The following is a 19,062-nucleotide window of genomic DNA, read 5'->3' as shown; positions in this document are numbered from 1 at the left end:
GGACTGGATAACATCATCTCAGAATATTTGTAGATAGAATTCATCAACTGATTAATTATGTAAATGCTCAATCCTGCATACTAAAAAGTGTCTTTGTGCATGAAAGAAGTAGCTCATAATGATGTTCTCATGTAATCCATTCCTTCTGAGTACTGTTATACATGGGAATAGTTTTTGAATGTCCAGTAGATGAATCTCTTCAGGACAAAGGACCAATCTTTTTGAATTGTAATAAAGATAACTTATAAAAGCTAGGCATTATGGGTACTAAATAAAAGAATCAATCCTAGTAATATGAAATTCTGGTTCTTAAATCATATTATTTCATTGGCTACAAAAACTATTATAAACAAGTTGTGGCCAATGTGCTTGATACTAAAAAAACTTTTCTAATGTGAATAAACCTTTTTTTTTTTTTTTTTGAGATGGAGTCTCACTTTTACAGCCCAGGGTGGGTTGTGGTGGCACAATCTCGGCTCACTGCAACCTCTGCCTCCCGGGTTCAAGTGATTCTCCTGCCTCAGCCTCCTGAGTAGCTGGGATTACAGGTGCCCATCACCACGCCCAGCTAATTTTTGTACTTTTAGTAGAGATGCGGTTTAGCCATGTTGGCCGGGCTGGTCTCGAACTCCTGACCTCAGGTGATCTGCCCACCTCAGCCTCCCAAAGTGCTGGGATTATAGGCGTGAGCCACTGCGCCTGGCCGTGAATACACTTTTTACAAGTGAATACTAGTGGACATTTTCGATTTCTGACAAATTACACCTTTATAAAAAATCACTCTGAAGATGAATTTTATCTTTAGTGTCTTCTTAGTCCTGTGTTACAGTCTGAAACTATTAAAATACGAGGTATCTAGAGTTGAGTATTTGTCCATATTTTTGACAGCAAAATATATTAGGGAAACAGAGTCAAAGACCTTGTAATTCATAAAAATAGATTCATATGTATCAAACCTTCCTAAATTTTAATTTTTGATACCTAATCTGTTTGAAATTTACTATTTTGGTAATTATGAAAAGGTGTTAAAAATCACATGTCAGGCATTCCTGGATTCCCTGATGTTGGTGCCCAGTTACTTTATTCAGAAGTATATTGTTTTTTGTAGCTCCTCTCTCAGTGAATACAATCCAGGGGACTAGAGTGCTATTGCTGGTTAACCTGTTCAGGCAAGTTTATTCTCTTAGCACATTCAGATAAAAACCACACAGCAAAACACCAAGCTGTCCGTGAGGATGTGCTTTAGGCCACTGTTGAAGTTAAATGAGAAATGAGAATGTAAAGTTAAATGAGAAAAGGAATGTAAACATTAACAAAATCTGAAAGGTAAGTGGAAATTAGGTTTTATAGCATAATTTAGTATAAAAATTTTCCAAATGTTAGAGCAAATTATGTGTTCTTATTCCTTCACTAATGAGATATTTTACATCAAGAATATTTATTATTTTTTGAAATTGCTGACTTCCTTTTTTGGGGTGAAAAGAAGTATTTTTTTTTTTAAAGAAAAAATGAAAAAAAAAAGCTTTTAAAAAAGGAAAAAAAAATTCATATTGCCATCTGGGTACAGTGGCTCATGCCTATAATCCCAGTACTTTGGGAGACTAAGGTAGGAGAATCATGTGAGGTCACGAGTTTGAGACCAGCGTGGGTGAGGTAGCGAGACCCTATCTCTAAAAAATTTTAAAAATTAGCCATGCATGGTGGTGCACCCTGTAGTACTCCGGAGACTAAAGTAGGAGGATTGCTTGAGCCGAGGAGTTTCAAGGTTACAGTGAACTATGATTGCGCCACTGCACACCATTATGGGTGACACGGTGAGACGCTGTCTCTTAAAAAGGAAACAAAAATTGCATATCGCTATAATTCTCAATTTATAATTTTATCAGTTTATAATATCAATTAATAATAAGCATTTTAATCTGTATCTGTCACACACCAGGAATTGTACTTAATGATGCAGAAATGATTAAGACAAGGTATATTCCTTCAAGGAGCTTTCAGTCTAATTAAAGGAGACAGTTATATAAATAAATGTATAGTAGAGTAAAAGTACAACAGCAAGATATATGTGTGTGTGTGTGTGTGTATATACACTTTTTTTTTTTTTTTTTTTTTTTGAGACGGAGTTTCTCTCTTGTTGCCCAGGTTGGAGTGCAATGGCCCGATCTCAGCTCACTGCAACCTCCATGTCCTGGGTTCAAGTGATTCTCCTACCTCAGCCTCCCGAGTAGCTGGGATTACAGGCATGCGCCACCATACCCGGCTAATTTTTGTAGTTTTAGTAGAGATGGGGTTTTGCCATGTTGGCCAGGCTGGTCTCGAACTCCTGACCTCAGGTGACCCACTGGCCTCCCACAGTGCTGGGATTACACACGTGAGCCACTGCGCCTAGCTGATAAATATTTATATAAAACCAAGAAGTAGATACAACTCGGGAAAAATAATTCTGTAGGGATTTGGGGGAGGCTGAGAATTTTATGGTAGCATTGTTCCCTGAGCTGAGTTTTGGAAAAGATAAATGAAGGCTTACTAGCTGTTAAAACAGATTTCTAGGAAAAGGGAAAATCCTTATATATGGGCATAGAAGTCTGAAATCATTTGGTAAATTTGCAGAACTATAGGCAACTACACATTATTGATGTAAATAGAATAGTGTTATACAAGAAGTTTCAGGAAGTGAGGTTTGAGAGATAAACCAGGGCAAGAGTGTTATGTTATGTGAAAGAGCTTGTATTTTACCCTGTATATAATGGGGAGGTAGTAAGGGATTTTAAGCAGGGGAAAATATAATCTGACTTATACTTTAGAACGCTACCTGGGCTGTAGTAATGAAGAAGGGAGGTCAGACAGTTGTTACATTACATCCCCAGCCTTTTAAAAAAATCTAATGTTACTCCTTTATTGAGAGAAAACATCGAGTTGATGCATGTGTAATACATAGATTGATTCATGTCTTGCCATAAGTGATTTAAGTGGCAAAATATATATAACATAAAATTTACCATTTTAACTATTTTTAATTGTATAGTTCAGTGACATTAGGTATGTTTACATTGTTTTTTTCAACCATCACTGAATACCACGTCTCCAGAATTTTTTTCATCTTCCCAAACTGAAACTCCCTTTACCCATTAAACAGAACTCTTTATTCATCTGCTCTCCCAGCCCCCAGCAATCACCAGTCTATTTTCGGTCCCTGTGAGTTTGACTGCACCTTAGGTTCCTCATGTAAGTGGAACTATGCAGTATGTGTGTTTTGTGACTGGCATATTTCACCTGGCATGATGTTTTGAAGGTTCATCCATGTTCAGAATTTTTCTCCTTTTTGAGGCTGAGTAATATTCAGTTTGTACATATATATGATATTTTGTTTATCCATTTATTTGTTGATGAACACTTTGGTTGCTTCCTGTTTTGGCTATTTTGTGTAATGCTGTAATGCACATGGGTATATGCATATCTCTTTGAGTCCCTTGGCTGTATACCTAGAAATGGAATTGCTGGATCATAGGGTAATTCTATTTTCATTTTTTAAGGAAAGGTTCTACTTTTTCCATAGTGGCTGTAACATTTTACATTTCTACCAACAGTGCACAGTGGTTCCATTTTCTTCATATCCTCCCCAATACTTGTTATTTTATGGGTTTTAAAAAATTTTGTAACTATCCTAATGGAAGTTAGGTAATATGTAGTTTTGATTTGCATTTTTCTAATGATTAGTGATATTGAGCATCTTTTTGTGGGCTTATTGGCAGTTTGATTAGCTTCTTTGGAGAAATATCTATTGAAGTCCTTTGCCTATTTTTGGGTTGCATTGTTTGTATTGTCATTGAGTTGCATGAATTCTTTATATATTCTGGATCTTATCATGTACATGATTTGATTTCACTCTGTTGATAGTTTCCTTTGATGCACAAAAGTTTTTAATTTTGAGGTAGTCCCGTTTATCTGTTTTTTCTTTCATTACCTGTGCTTTAGAATATTCTTTCTTTCATGTTTTTTTCCTAACCGCTAGACTACCAGGGGAGGATAGTTATTCTTGAGGCATACTTTGAGAATTAAAAAGCAGGGCCAGGTATGGTGCCTCACACCTGTAATCCCAGCACTTTGGAAGGCCACGATGGGAGGATAACTTGAGCTCAGGAGTTTGAGACCAGCCTGGCCAACATAGTGAGACCTCATCTCTATAAAACCTTAAAAATAAAAAATTAGCCAGGTGTGGTGTAGTCCCAGCTGCTTGGGAGGCTGAGATGGGAGGATTGCATAAGCCTGGGAGGTGGGGCCTGCAGTGAGCCCTGATTGTACCATAGTGGTTGATAACAGCAAAATCTTACCAGCATAGGGAATACTCAACCTTTTTCATCTCAAAAGCAGAACAAATTTTTGTTTTAAGGTTCAAATTTAAAATGGAGTGAATATTAGTTTGTTTTCACATTGCTATAAAGATACTCCCTGAGACTGGGTAATTTATAAACAAAAGAGGTTTAATTGACTCACAGTTCTGCATGACTGGGGAGGCTTCAGGAAACTTATAGTCATGGCAGAAAGCGAAGGGGAGGCCAGGGCCTCCTTCACATGGCGGCAGGAGAGAGAGATCGCGTGGGGGAAACTGCCACTTTGAAAACCATCAGATCTCTTGAGAACTCCCTCACTATCACCAGAACAACAAAGGTGAAACTGCCCCCATGATCCAGTCACCTCCCACCAGGTCTCTCTTTTGACATGTGGGAAATCACAATTTGAGATGAGATTTGGGTGGTGACACAGAGCCAAACCATATCAACAGAGGAAAACTAAATATATTATTGTTTTATCCCCCCTATTTAGTCTTTCAGAAATGAGTTACTATTAATACTAACACTGGCTATGAACCCTGTGGTGCTGAGGTAGATAGAACACGTGTTGTGAGGATATTGATGTCAGGAAGCCCTCCCCTCACTCTTTTCTTCTCAAAAGACACTTCAGAAAGGCCTTCTTTGGCCATCACTCTTACGCTGTCTCAACTTGCATTCTGGTTCATGCTCACCCCTTCCCTTCTTTTATTTTTATTCTTAAGACTTAAAATCACCAGATATTAGGATATTTGTCATTTGTTTATTGTCTGTCTTTATATGGGCATAGACTTTTGTCTCTGTTTTGTTTACTGCTGTCTTTGCAGTGTTTAGAACAATCCTCCAAATATTTGACGAATTAATAGAGCAGCCTCTAGTTGAACATCTTCTAGTGGCTACAGAAATCTCAAAAAGTAGATGATTCTTCACAGGGTGAAATAGTTGGTCCGTGACTCCCACTTTTATTCATATGCTTTGTAACACATCTCATCTCATTGATTATTGTTGTCTCCTGTTTTAATACTGTACCATTGGCCGGGCGCGGTGGCTCAAGCCTGTAATCCTAGCACTTTGGGAGGCCGAGACGGGCGGATCACGAGGTCAGGAGATCGAGACCATCCTGGCTAACACAATGAAACCCCGTCTCCACTAAAAAAAAAATACAAAAAAAATTAGCTGGGCGTGGTGGCGGCGCCTGTAGTCCCAGCTACTCGGGAGGCTGAGGCAGGAGAATGGCGGGAACCCGGGAGGCGGAGCTTGCAGTGAGCCGAGATCGCGCCACTGCACTCCAGCCTGGGCGACAGAGCGAGACTCCGCCTCAAAAAAAAAAAAAAAAAAAAAAAAATACTGTACCATTTATGTATGCCATAAAATAGGCTAGTTATTTAAGTGCCTATTGTGTACCGGGCATTGTTTTAAGGTAGGCGTAGGTATTGAAATGTTAATGTTTTAGGTTTAAGTCATTTTGGTACCAAAGTTTTAAAGAGAAAATTTTCACTTAAAAGGATTTGTGAACAAATTGTATTTATAAAGATACATTAGTTTAATACCTTTCTTTTACATTTAACCTAACTTGAACTGTTTTCCAGATATTTTCTAAATTTGGCACAGTCTTGAAGATTATCACCTTTACAAAGAATAATCAGTTTCAAGCCTTGCTTCAGTATGCTGACCCAGTAAATGCACATTATGCCAAAATGGTAATTATGATCTTTGTTTCATTTTTCAATTGTTAATGACTCTAGTGATGCCTGAAGGAAGTCATCATATCTTCTCTTGTGCCCCACTTTACCACGTTTTTTAAAAAAAATTTTGGTAAAATATACATGACGTTTACCATTTTAGTCATTTTAAAGTGTATGATTCCATGTATTTTTTTTTCTAAGCTAAAAATCATTACTTCTTCATATGAAATGGTCTCAAATCTCCTAACACCTCTCACATCTCTGAGACTCAGGTCCTGTTTGTCATGTTTACAGTCTACAGTTGAACACAGTACTCCTGATGTAAGCTAATAGAGCCATCATTACCCTTGTGCTTTCATTTACTTCTCCTATCCAAGTACTAACCAGGCCCGACCCTGCTTAACTTCTGAGATCAGATGAGATCAGGCACATTCATGGTGGTATGGCTGTAGACCATTTACTTCTGTTAAATCAGTCAGAAATTGGTTTCACCATTTTTGTAGCTGTATTCAATGTTTATTCCTGTTGAGCTCTAATGGTGGAGATACTAAATCTTAGGAAATATGCTGCTGTCAATTCATGTTATCTTTTTTTTAGTACACGAAAACCTATTTTGACAAGATATAAAACTTGACGTTCAGTTTGGTTATCTTAGGCATACCTCCTGTTGATATCTATCCCTGACTCTAATTTCATCTTGTAGCAGTTTTTGCTAGTCATTTCTAGTTTTTGGTCAAAGATGAGGACTAAGGCTTGTGGTACTTTTGTGTACCACACAGTGTCTGGCACTCAATTGGGAGTATAGCGTTTATATTTGCTGTACCCTGAACTTGCGTGTATTATCTGGTACCTTTATTTTTTATTTATTTATTTTTTTTTTTTGAGACGGAGTCTCGCTGTGTCGCCCAGGCTGGAGTGCAGTGGCCGGATCTCAGCTCACTGCAAGCTCTGCCTCCCGGGTTTTTACGCCATTCTCCTGCCTCAGCCTCCCGAGTAGCCGGGACTACAGGCGCCCGCCACCTCGCCCGGCTAGATTTTTGTATTTTTTAGTAGAGACGGGGTTTCACCGTGTTTGCCAGGATGGTCTCGAACTCCTGACCTCGTGATCCGCCCGTCTCGGCCTCCCAAAGTGCTGGGATTACAGGCTTGAGCCACCGCGCCCGGCATTATTTGGTACCTTTATGATGGCATACTTGTCAATGACCATTATTATAAATCAGGATATATATGTATATATGTATGTATGTTTTATTTTTATGTGCTTTGCTTTCTGGTATCTATTTTTATAAATTCAAGCATTTGCGAAAGTCCTAAGTGGTCACAAATACCCTTAGGTAAATTTTTGTTCTTGCAAAGGAAGGGGTTGCTAATCTTTGGTCACAACTGACTCCACATTTCCCTCAGTTTTTATTATTCAAAGTATTACAAAGTAAATTTACAATAGAAAAAAGTAAGTGGTAGATAATATTTTATATATTGTGGCTCTGACAAGTACCATTTACAAAAGCTTTTTTTCATCCTAACAAAGCTTATACATCCTAGTATATTGTGAATTATACTAAAATGAATTAAAATGGAATGTAAAATCAGAGTATCTTAAAACTTTTGGTATAGGCAAAATAATCATAATAATAGTGAACATTTCTGTGATAGACAGTAGTTTTCCAATCTTTTACATTTCTCCTCTCTTACTTGATCTTACCACAGACAAGATAAATATTACCAGTCTTATTTTACAGATGAAAGCTGAGACTTAGAGATTTTCTTTTTCTCTCTTAGGCTCATAGTTAATGACTGTGAGGTAAAAGTAAACCCAAGACTTTGGCTTTTTAGTCAGTGCTTTCTGCCTCACACCTGATTGCCACTCTTTGTTAAAGTAGACGCTTCTTGGTTATCAGTGTTGTTGTCTTGCCAAAACCAGTCCCTTTCTTACATGCTTTAGGCTCTGGATGGCCAGAATATCTATAATGCATGCTGCACTCTGCGCATTGACTTCTCCAAGCTCACCAGCCTTAATGTGAAATATAATAATGACAAAAGCAGAGACTTCACTCGCTTAGACCTTCCTACTGGTGATGGCCAGCCATCCCTTGAACCCCCTATGGCTGCTGCTTTTGGTGAGTAGTTCTTTTTTGGGTCACAAAGGAAATTTTCTGAAGTTACAAGTTTCATTTATTAAGCCATGTATGTTTATAAGCCTTTTTCTTCTTGAGTTCTCTCAGGATTTATAAAGGAAAGCAAGAATCCTGGAACAAAGTATGCCCATTAATTAAATATTAATATTAGGAGGTTCTGTTAGTTGACAAAACAAATGAATATCTGAAATTGAGTTACAAATTTATTTTCTAACATTGATATTTCTCATTCTTTAAAAGCCAGAGACCATTTACTTCAAATTAGTAGTCTTATTAATTTAAATATACTAGTTTATAGCCAAAATAATTTTGCCATATATGCTCTTGAGGAAAATACTTTTCCCTTGTTAAGTAGTGATATTTTATATCAAGCCTAAATTAATAGTAGGATCTTCTTTTATTCAAAGAAGAGGATTTATTTTGTTTTGTTTCTTAAACTTTAGAACTTCCAGCTGTATCTTAAGCTTGTGTGAAGTTGCATTTTGCATTAGTAAAAATGCAGCATTCTGAACTGTCTCTGCAAATTGTAGCTTTGAAGAGCCTCCTTCTTTTATTTAAAGTAAACCTCTTAAGGAGAAAGCAATGGATGACCCAGTCTGAATATCTTATTAGGTTAGTATGTGCTACTTTTGGTTTCACAGTTCTCAAAAGAGTGGTTTATTATTTAGATAAAGTATTACTACCTTTTGTGATTGATTTTTCCTTTACCAAATAACACCATGAAATATTGCTAATTGGGACTTTAAGTAGTATTTAGTTCATGCTTTATAGGTGAGAAAATTAAAAGAATTAAGACAATCAAATTATAAAATTAAGACAACCAAATGATTGTCCAAACTTTTCTAGAAAATAGTTCATTACTTTCGAGTAAAAACTTTTTTATTATTTTTAATTTAAAAAGCCAAGGGAATGATTCAGTGCATCTTTCTTATATTGTTAAAAGGTCTGTTTTGGCTTCTTTGACCATATTTGTGTGTTTTATATTTGTTACCAGCCCCTAACTTACTTACCTGATTTGGCAGTGACAAAGGTCTTTGTCATTACCATTTTAATAACAAATGATAGAAATATTTGGGGCAAAAAAAATACTGGGGCAAATTAAAGTTTACTAAAACTCAGCTGTCAAATGTAAGAATTCACTTATTCTAATAATTGATTATATACTCTTGGTGCAATTAATGTTCTTTATTATGGGAAGAGGACATTTTTAAAACATGTTAAGAATTTTGATTTCTAAATATAAAATAACAGAATGTTCATATCCTTTCTCATTAATGTTATTAATAAATCCTTAGTCACTGCAAAATAATGTCTATATCCTAAAAAAGTGATTCATCAGAGAGAGAACAATGCACTTTATTTATTATGTGAAAGTTTCTCTACTTTGCCTCTCACTAATATTTGATACAGTTTCACTATTCCCTTCTTTTTTTCTTGGCTTCTGAAACACCACTCTCCTTACTTTCTTCCTACTTCACTGGCTGTTCTTTCTCTTTTAAAGGTTGCCCTTTACAGTTTCTAGGGCTGAGTCATAAGCACTGTGTTCTTGCTTTTAGTGACATTTGTTATACTCATAGAAAAGCTTATAAAACACGTAAGTATATACACACCCATGTGATTACCACCCAGATTAAGAAATAAAGTATTTATACATACTGAAGAAGCACACTGTGTACCTTTCTTCATCAGTTTTTTTCACTCTCCTTTGCCCAAGATAACCACAGTCCCAAATTTGATAATTATTCTCTTGCTTTTCTGTTTTCCTGTTGTTTTTTTACTACTCATTGTATATCCCTAAATGCAACTTAAATTTTTTTTTAAAGCATTCAGTACTTTAAAGCATTAAAAAATTTTAAAACTGTATTTAGAACTTTACATAAATGGACTCATGCTGGTTTTCTTTTGTGACTTTATTTTATTTGCCCTGTATGGCTTTGGTGATTCATCCGTATTCATACATGTGGCTATCGTTCATTCATTCTTAGTACCGTCAAGTCTATAGTATCCCATTGCATTGGAAGAATAATATATTATGGTTTGTTTATCCATTTTATTATTGATAAATATTTTGTTTGTTTTAGTTTGATGCTACTATGAACATTCTTTCCTGCTGGAGAAGAGTTTTCTTTAAGAAGTACATAGGAAAGGAATTGTTGGGTCATAGAGAACATATTTCTTCAGTTTTATTACATAATGCCAGTTTTCAAAGTGATTGCACCAGTTTGTAACTGCATTGTGAGATGAAGAAAATTTTTTTAAGTCATCTCCTACTGGAAGGAGTGAGGTTAAATTTTTTTTTTTTTTTATTTTAGTGTATGTGTAATGATATCTTAACACAGTTTTCAGTTGCATTTTCCTAATTACTAATGAGGTTGAACATATTTTGTTTATTCATCCTGTGGTAAATTTTCTGTTTGTTTATTTATTTCACGAATAAGTTCTTTAGTGGTGATTTCTGAGATTTTGGTGCAAGCAAAGATTTGGTGTTTGGTACACCCAAGCACCATACACAGTACCCAGTGTGTAGTCTTTTACCTCTCACTCCCATCCCTGTGCAATTCTTTTGTCTATTTTTGTGTTTTATTTCTCCTTTTTTTCTTACTTGTACGAATTCATTATGTATTCCAGATACTAGTCCATTGTTTGTTATATGGGTTGCAAATAGTTTCTCCTTGTTTTGGCTTGTTGATTTATTGATAATGATGACTTGTATGTAGTCAAGTTTATTTTTTATTTCCTTTGTATTTGTGTTTTTTTGTGTGTCTTATTTAAGAAATCCTTTGTGATATAAGGTCATAAATATATTTACTTATATTCTAAAGTTTATGGTGTTTTAGTAATAATTTAAACTTTGAAATTAAATTTTGTCTGAAATTAAATTGCAAGAGTAGTACAAAGAACTTCTATGTATCTCTTATTCAGATTGCCCTATTAGCATCATGCCATATTTACCTTATCATCTGAGTATTTATGTGTATGTATGTATATACATATATAATATATACACTACCTATATTTGTGTATGCGTGTGTATGTATATTTATTTTCCCCCACCCCCAAACCACTTGAGTAAGTTGCAGATATGATGTCCCTTTATGTCTAAATTAATCATTGTGTATTTACTAAGAACAAGGACATTCTTACTAAATACAGTTTAATTATCAAAGTTAGGAAATTAACATCTATACAATCCTTTAATCCATAGACTTTTTGTTTTTCGAGATAGTCTTTCTCTGTCATCGAGGCTAGAGTGCAGTGGCATGATCATAGCTCATTGTAGCATTGACCTTGGGCTCAAGTGATCCTCCTGCCTTAGCCTCCAAAGTAGCTAGACTGTAGGCAAGCAACACTACATCTGGCTTTTTTTTTTTTTTTTTTTTTTCCCCATTTTTTGTGGAGATGGAGTCTTGCTGTTTCAACCAGGCTAGTCTCAAACTCCTGGGCTCAAGTGATCCTCCCACCTCAGCCTCCCAAAGTGCCAGTTGTGAAAATAATGTCTTTTATGACAGAATTTTTTTCTGGTAAAGATCCAAACAAGTATCAGGCTAATTTATTTGTCATGTCTCTTTCGAGTCATTTAATTCAGAACATTTCTTTATTCTGTGTCTTTCATAACTTTTTTTTTTTTTTTTTTTTTTTTTTTTTTGTGACAGGGGCTTATTCTGTTGTCCAGGCTGAAGTGCAGAGATGCAATCATAGCTAACTGCAACCTCAACCTCCAGGGCTCAAGTGATCCTTGTACTTCAGCCTCCTAGGTAGCTGGGACTTCAGGCACTTGCCATCATACCCGGCTAATTTTTATTTTTATTTTCTTGTAGAGACAGAGTCTCACTGTGTTGCCCAGGTTGGACTGTTGGATTTTTGAAGAGATTAGGGAGGATATTTTTTGTAGAATGTCTTTCAATATAGATGTCTGGGTTTTCCTCATCGTTGTATACATTTTTGAGCAGAAATACTACAGAAATAATTTTGTCTTTCCTACCTCATTACATTAGGAGACACATGATGTTAATTTATCCTTTTTCTTGTGGTGTTAGCTTTGATCACTTATTAAAGTGGTCTTGCAGATTTCTTCCCTGTAATGTTACTATTTTACAATTTTTCCCTTTATAACGAATTTAGTGATTGAGATGGTAAATACCCTGTTCTTACCACCACTTTTCACCTTTTCTTTTTCTTTTTCTGTTTTTTTGAGACTGAGTCTGGGTCTGTCGCCCATGCTGGAGTGCAGTGGTGTCATCTCAGCTCACTGCAAGCTCCGCCTCCCGGGTTCACACCATTCTCCTGCCTCAGCCTCCTGAGTAGCTGGGACTACAGGCACCCGTCACCACGCCTAGCTAATTTTTTGTATTTTTGGTAGAGACGGGGTTTCACCGTGTTAGCCAGGGTGGTCTTGATCTCCTGACCTCGTGATCCACCTGCCTCTTCCTCCCAAAGTGCTGGGATTACAGTTGTGAGCCATTGCGCCCAGCCTACTTTTTATTTTTCACATCTGTTGCCAGAATTATTTGTTACTCTGATGGTTGCCATGAGGTAATTTGCTAATTCCATCATTTCTTCTACCTTTATTAGCTAGCATTTTATTATAAAGAATGTTTTTCTCAGCTGGGTGCAGTGGCTCACACCTGTAATCCCAGCACTTTGGGAGGCCGAGGCGGGTGGATCACTTGAGGTCGGGAGTTCAAGACCATCCTGGCCAACGTGGAGGGGAAGCCCTGTCTCTACTAAAAATACAAAAAGTAGCCAGGCATGGTGGCACGTTCCTGTAGTCCCAGCAAGTAGCAGGGCTGAGGCACGACAATTGCTTGAACCTGGGAGGCGGAGGCTGCAGTGAACCAAGATCCTGCTACTGCACTCCAGCCTGGGCGACAGAGCAAGACTCCATCTCAAAAAAAAAGTTTTTCTCGACTGAGCATAGTGGCTCACGCTTGTAATCCCAGCACTTTGAGAGGATGAGGTTTCTTACCATCGTCACTTTCATTCATTTATTTCACATCGATAAGGACTCATAGATTCTTATTTTATTCTACAGGTTATATTTCCTACTATCGTTTTTCATTTTATGTTCAAATTGCCCCTGATTTGGCCAGTAGGAGGCCGTTCACACTGGCTCTGTGGCCTTTTGACATGCCACTGTCATAATTGGAGCACTCCTTTCTTTCTGGCACTGGATATTTCAGATCTTCTTTACCCAACCTGGTGCTGGAATCAGCCATTTCTTCAGTGAGCCCTAGTTTCTTTTAGGGGAAAATGATATTTAAAAATCAATACCTAAACATTAGATGTGCTCATTGATAATAGGGCATAACTAAATGGACATGACTAGGACGTGTGTCTATGTTTGCTTCATAAATATATATTTCTCTGTGTGTGTGTATTTTAAAAAGCAAATTTTAACTGAAAACCCCAATTCCAATCCAGCACGCTTTACAAATTGGTAACTCTCCAAGAATAAGAAATCTGATTCCCATTATCCTTAACATGTTTACCTATTTGCTCAATCTTAGATTACACAGAAGTGGTTTCGGAATTGCAAACACATACTACCAACTTGATTTTTTGTTTGTTTTTGTCTTTGTTTTTGAGGCAGAGTCTCACTCTGCCCAGGCTGGAGTGCAGTGGCACAATCTGGGCTCGCTGCAGCCTTTGCCTCCCAGGTTCAAGCAGTTCTCATGCCTCAGCCTCCTGAGTAGCTGGTACTACAGATGTGCACCACCACACCGGCTAATTTTTTTGTATTTTTTGTAGAGACAGGGTTTTGCCGTGTTGGCCAGGCTGGTCTTGAACTCCTGACCTCAAGTGATCTGCCTGCCTCGGCCTCCCAAAGTGCTGGGATTACAGGTGTGAGCCACTGTGCCTGGCCGAGCTTGATACTTACAAGACTTATTTTTCTGGGCATTGCTATATTGGTCTAGTTGTCTCCTTTTGTCATTACCAGAAGTCTGAATCTCTTCTAAAGTCTTCTTTATCTTACTCTTCTTCAAGACTATCTTGGCAATTTTTGACTATTTGTATTTTTTAAGCATTTTAAGATCAGCTTGTTGAGTTCCAAAAAAAAAAAAAAAAAGGCAGCAGCAGTAGCTCTTGGGGTTTTGATTGGGATTACATTGAATTTACAAATGAGTTAGAAGATAATTGACATCATTATGATAGAATCTTCCAGTCTTTGAACATTGTGCATCTATCCGTTCATTTAGACTTTTTTTTTTTTTTTTTTTGAGACAGGGTTTTGCTGAGTCACTTAGGCTGAAGTGCAGTGGTACAATCATGCTTCACTGCAACCTTGACCTCCAGGCTCAGGCAATCCTCCCACCTCAGCCTTCTGAATAGCCAGGACCACAGGCATACATCACCATGCTCTGCTAATTAAAAAAAAAATTTTTTTTTTTTGTAGAGATGGGGTCCCTCTATATTACCTAGATTGGTCTAAAACTCCTGGTCTCAAGTGATCTCTGACCTCTGCTTCCCAAAGCACTAGGATTACAGGTGTGAGCCACTGCAGCCTGGATGTTTGTTAATGTCTTTCAGTAAAGTTGGGTGACTTTTCTCCTTAAAGATTTGCACATGTTTTTGTTGAATTTATTCCTGATAATTTTTTTTTTTTTTTTTTTTTTGAGACAGAGTCTTGCTCTATTGCCCAGGCTGGAGTGCAGTGGCGTGATCTCGGCTCACTGCAACCTCTGCCTCCCAGGTTCAAGCAGTTCTTCTGCCTCAGCCTTCCGAAGCCGAGAGGCACATGCCACCATGCCTGGCTAATTTTTTGTATTTTTAGTAGAGGGGGTTTTCACAGTGTTAACTAGGATGGTCTTGATCTCCTGACCTCGTGATCCGCCTGCCTTGGCCTCCCAGAGTGCTGGGGTTATAGGTGTGAGCCACCGTGCCCGGCTATTCCTGAGAACTTCTTACTTTTACTTCTATTTTACATGGCATAGTGTGGTGTCTAGGGACCATACTTTTTGTATTCTGATTCTAGACCTATTATTTATGAGCTGTGTAATCTTGGGCAAGTTACTTAACTACTCTGCATTTCTCTTTCTTTCTGTGTGTAATGTGTAACCATTCTTAACTGGTAGGGTTGTGAAGGTTAAATGTGCTCATCATGTACATGAAGAGTTTAAAATGATACCTAACATAAGCCCAATGTAAGTTTGAAGTATCATTATTGTTTTCTTTTCTAACTGTTGGTAATACAGAAATGCAACATTGTTATCTCTTGATTTTGTAACTCAGAAACCCTGATAAACTCTTAAAAATTCCAATAATTTGCCTTTGGATTCTTTTTACATTTCAATATACACAATCATATCATCTACAGATAATGTCAGTTTATATCCTTTCTTCTAATCCCTGGGGCTTTTATTTTTTGAGACAGAGTCTCGCTCTTTCACCCAGGCTGGAGTCCAGTTGCACAATCTTGGGTCACTGCAACCTCTGCCTTCCGAGTTCAAGCAATTCTCATGCCTCAGCCTCCTGAGTAGCTGGGATTACAGGTGCCTGCCACCACGTCTAGCTAATTTTTTGTATTTTTAGTAGAGATTGGGTTTCACCAGGTTGGCCAGCCTGGTCTCAAATGCCTCACCTCAAGTGATCCACCCACCTTGGCCCCCTAAAGTACTGGGATTACGGACAAGAGCCACCACACCTGGCCTAATCCCTGGGACTTTAATTCTTTTTCTTACTTAAATAAGATAGACCTAACTTCTAAAATTAATATAGAAATGGAAAAAGAAAGCATTTAGAATAGAGCTGCTGAAAACTTTTTTTTTTTAAAGCTGTAAGACTTAACATGGAGCTGCAGTAATCAAACCAGTTTGGTAATGTCAGAAGGATAGATATATAGATTAATGGAGCATATTAGAGAGACTAGAAATAGATCCACAGATGTAGTCAATTGATTTTCAACAATGTTGCCAATCTAATCCACTAGGGAAAGGTAAAATCTTTCAGTAAGTGGGTTTTGTACAAGTGGATATTGGTATTGGGGATAAAAAGTATTAACCATTATCCTGTGGCATACTGACAAATTAACTTGAAATGGATCTTAGTCCTGTATGTAAAATTTGTTGTGTGGACCTGTAGTTCCAGCTATTCAGGAGGCCAAGGTGGAAGGATCACTTGAGCCCGGGAGTTCTGGGCTATAATGTTCTGTTCTGATCGGATGTCTGCACTTAAGTTCTGCAGCGATGTCGTGACTTCCCAGGAGAGGAGGCCAACAAGGTTGCCTAAGGAGGGATGAACTGGTCCAGGTCAGAAACAGAGGAGGTCACAACTTCCATGTAGATCCGTAGTGGTATTGTGCCTGTGAATAGCCATTGCACTCCAGCCTGGGCAACACCAAGACCCTGTCTCTTAAAAACAAATGCAATTATACCTATAAAATTTCCAGAAGAAGACATAGGAGAAAATCTTTGTAACCTGGAGATATGCAAAGTTTATTAGACCACAGAAAGCACAGATCGTAAAAGGAAATAATTTACGTATTGTACATCATAATTTTAGTGCTCCAGTGTTTGAAAGATACATCAAGAAAACCAAAAGGCAAACATCACTCACTCCAAGTTGGCAAAACCTCTGGCTCCTACCTAGCGTGGTGATTTGTGAAATTTAAAAATGTTGCTGCGTGCAGTGGCCAGCACACCTGTAGTCCCTGTTACATGGGAGGCTGAGGCAGGAGGATTGTTTGAGCTCAGGCTTGAGTGCGCTCTAACCAAGCCTGTGAATAGCTGCTGTACTTCATTTTGGGTAACACAGTCAGATCCCGTCTCCAAAAAATATATAAATAAATTAATTAAAATGTGATTTACTGTTAAACACAAATGTTCATAGCAGTTTTATTTATAATAGCCAAAATCTAAAAGTATTCTACTAACAGGTGAATAGATAAAAGTGGTCCTTCTATGCAGTCAAATCCTATTCAGCAATAAAAAGGAATAAAGTAGTGATAAAGACAAAGGGATTATGCTGAACAAGAGAAGCCAGACGGAAAGGAACACCTATTGTATAATTCTGTTTGTATGTATTTCTATAAAATGCAAACTAATCTATAGTGTGAGAAAGATCAGTGGTTGCCCGAGGACAAGGTTTGGAGAGAGATAGATAGCAGAGGGACATGAGAAAATTTTCAGGAATGATGTGAATATTTGTTATCTTGATTGTGATGATAATTTCACATGCTTTAAATATACAGTCATGTGTTCCTTAACCACAGGGATATGTTCTGAGAAACGTGTCATTAGGTGGTTTTGTTGTGTACTTAAACAAACATAGATGTTATAGTCTACTATACACCTAGACTGTATGGCATGTTACTGTAATGAATACTATAGGCAACTATAACATATGATAAGTATTTGTGTATCTAAACATAGAAAGGGTACAGTAAAAATACAGTATAAAAATAAAAATGGTACACCTGTATAGGGCACTTCCCATGAGTAGAGGTTGCAGGACTGAAAGTAATATTTTTCTTTCCTTAATAATAAATTAGCCTTAGCTTGCCCGGGCATGGTGGCTCACACCTGTAATCCCAACACTTTGGGAGGCCGAGACAAGTGGATCACTTGAGGTCAGGAGTTCGAGACCAGCCTAGCCAACATTGTGAAACCCCATCTGTACTAAAAAATACAAAAATTAGCTGGGCGTGGTGGAGGGCTTCTGTAATCCCAGCTACTCGGGAGGCTGAGGCAGGAGAATTGCTTGAACCCAGGAGGCGGAATCTGCAGTGAGCCCAGATTGTGCCACTGCACTCCAGCCTGGGCGACAGAGTGAGACTCAGTTTAGAAAAATAATGATAGTAAATTAAATAAATAAATAAAATAACCTTGGCTTACTACAATTTTAACTTGATAAACTTTTTATTTTTAACTTTTGACTCTTTTGTGATAATACTTAGCTTGAAACACAAGCACATTGTGTACAAAATATTTTTTGTTTACAAGGTGTTCAAAAATGTTTTTTCTTCATATCCTTATTCTGTGAACTTTTTTCTATTAAACTTTTTTCAACTTTTAGTTTTTTATTAAAAACTAAGACACCTACACACGTTAACCTCAGCCTACGCAAGGTCAGGACTGTCAATATCACTGTCTTCTACTTCTACATCTTGTCCCACTGGAAGGTCTTCAGGGACAGTAACATGCATGAAACTGTCATCTATAATGATAATACATTCTTGTGGAAGACCTCCTGAAGGACCTGCTTGAAGCTGTTTTACAGTTAAGTTTTTTTAAAAAAACAAGTAGGAGTACACTGTAAAATAACAATAAGAAGTATAGTATAGTATAGTATATACTATATAATAAAAGTATAGTATGTATATAAACCAGTAGCATAATTCTTTATTACCAAGTATTATATACTGTACACAATTTTATTTTCTGTACTTTTATATTACTGAGTTTGTTTATGCCAGCATCACTACAAACATATGAAGAATATGTTGCACTACAGTGTTACAATGGCTATAACATTACTGAGCAATAGGAATTTTTCAGTTCCATTATAATCATATGGGACCACCATTGTATATGTGGATCGTTATTGACCACTGAGCATGACAGTATATCAAAACTCATCACATTGTACACAGATATACATAATATATTACATACACATGTATATATGTACATTGTATTGTGTGTAAGTTAGAAAAGAAATGCAGTCAAATCATTTTACTCTAATGCTGAGTACCCTCCAAAGGTTTCTATTTCTTTCAGAGTGGATGCCCCCATCTTTACATTGGATTACAAGGCCCTGTACCATCTTTTTTTCTTTTTGACAAATCTTTTTTCATGTCCCCCTACTTCATCCTTCTATCCCTCAATACTGATATCCCTATTGTTTATCAAACATATTAGGTATGTTCCAACCTCCAGATCGTTCCACTGGTTATTTCTTCTGCCTGGAGTGCTT

The 19,062-nt window shown here is 37.2% G+C and overlaps 1 protein-coding gene across 16 annotated transcripts in view; it reads left to right on the top strand.

Moving 5' to 3' along the window:
* LOC105481081 (polypyrimidine tract binding protein 3) overlaps nucleotides 1–19,062 on the top strand; it is a 117,749-nt gene that overhangs the window by 75,978 nt on the left and 22,709 nt on the right. For all 16 annotated transcript variants that reach the window (XM_071078180.1, XM_071078177.1, XM_071078179.1 and 13 more), the window contains 2 exons: nucleotides 5,921–6,031; nucleotides 7,959–8,133. In XM_071078180.1, coding sequence (XP_070934281.1) covers nucleotides 5,921–6,031; nucleotides 7,959–8,133 — 286 coding nt within the window. The remainder of the gene's footprint in view (nucleotides 1–5,920; nucleotides 6,032–7,958; nucleotides 8,134–19,062) is intronic.

The sequence above is a fragment of the Macaca nemestrina genome, chromosome 14 (assembly GCF_043159975.1).
Source record: "Macaca nemestrina isolate mMacNem1 chromosome 14, mMacNem.hap1, whole genome shotgun sequence".
Classification (NCBI taxonomy): domain Eukaryota; kingdom Metazoa; phylum Chordata; class Mammalia; order Primates; family Cercopithecidae; genus Macaca; species Macaca nemestrina.
The sequence above is the reverse complement of the archived record's forward strand: the minus strand, read 5'-3'. Positions and strand labels throughout refer to the sequence as shown.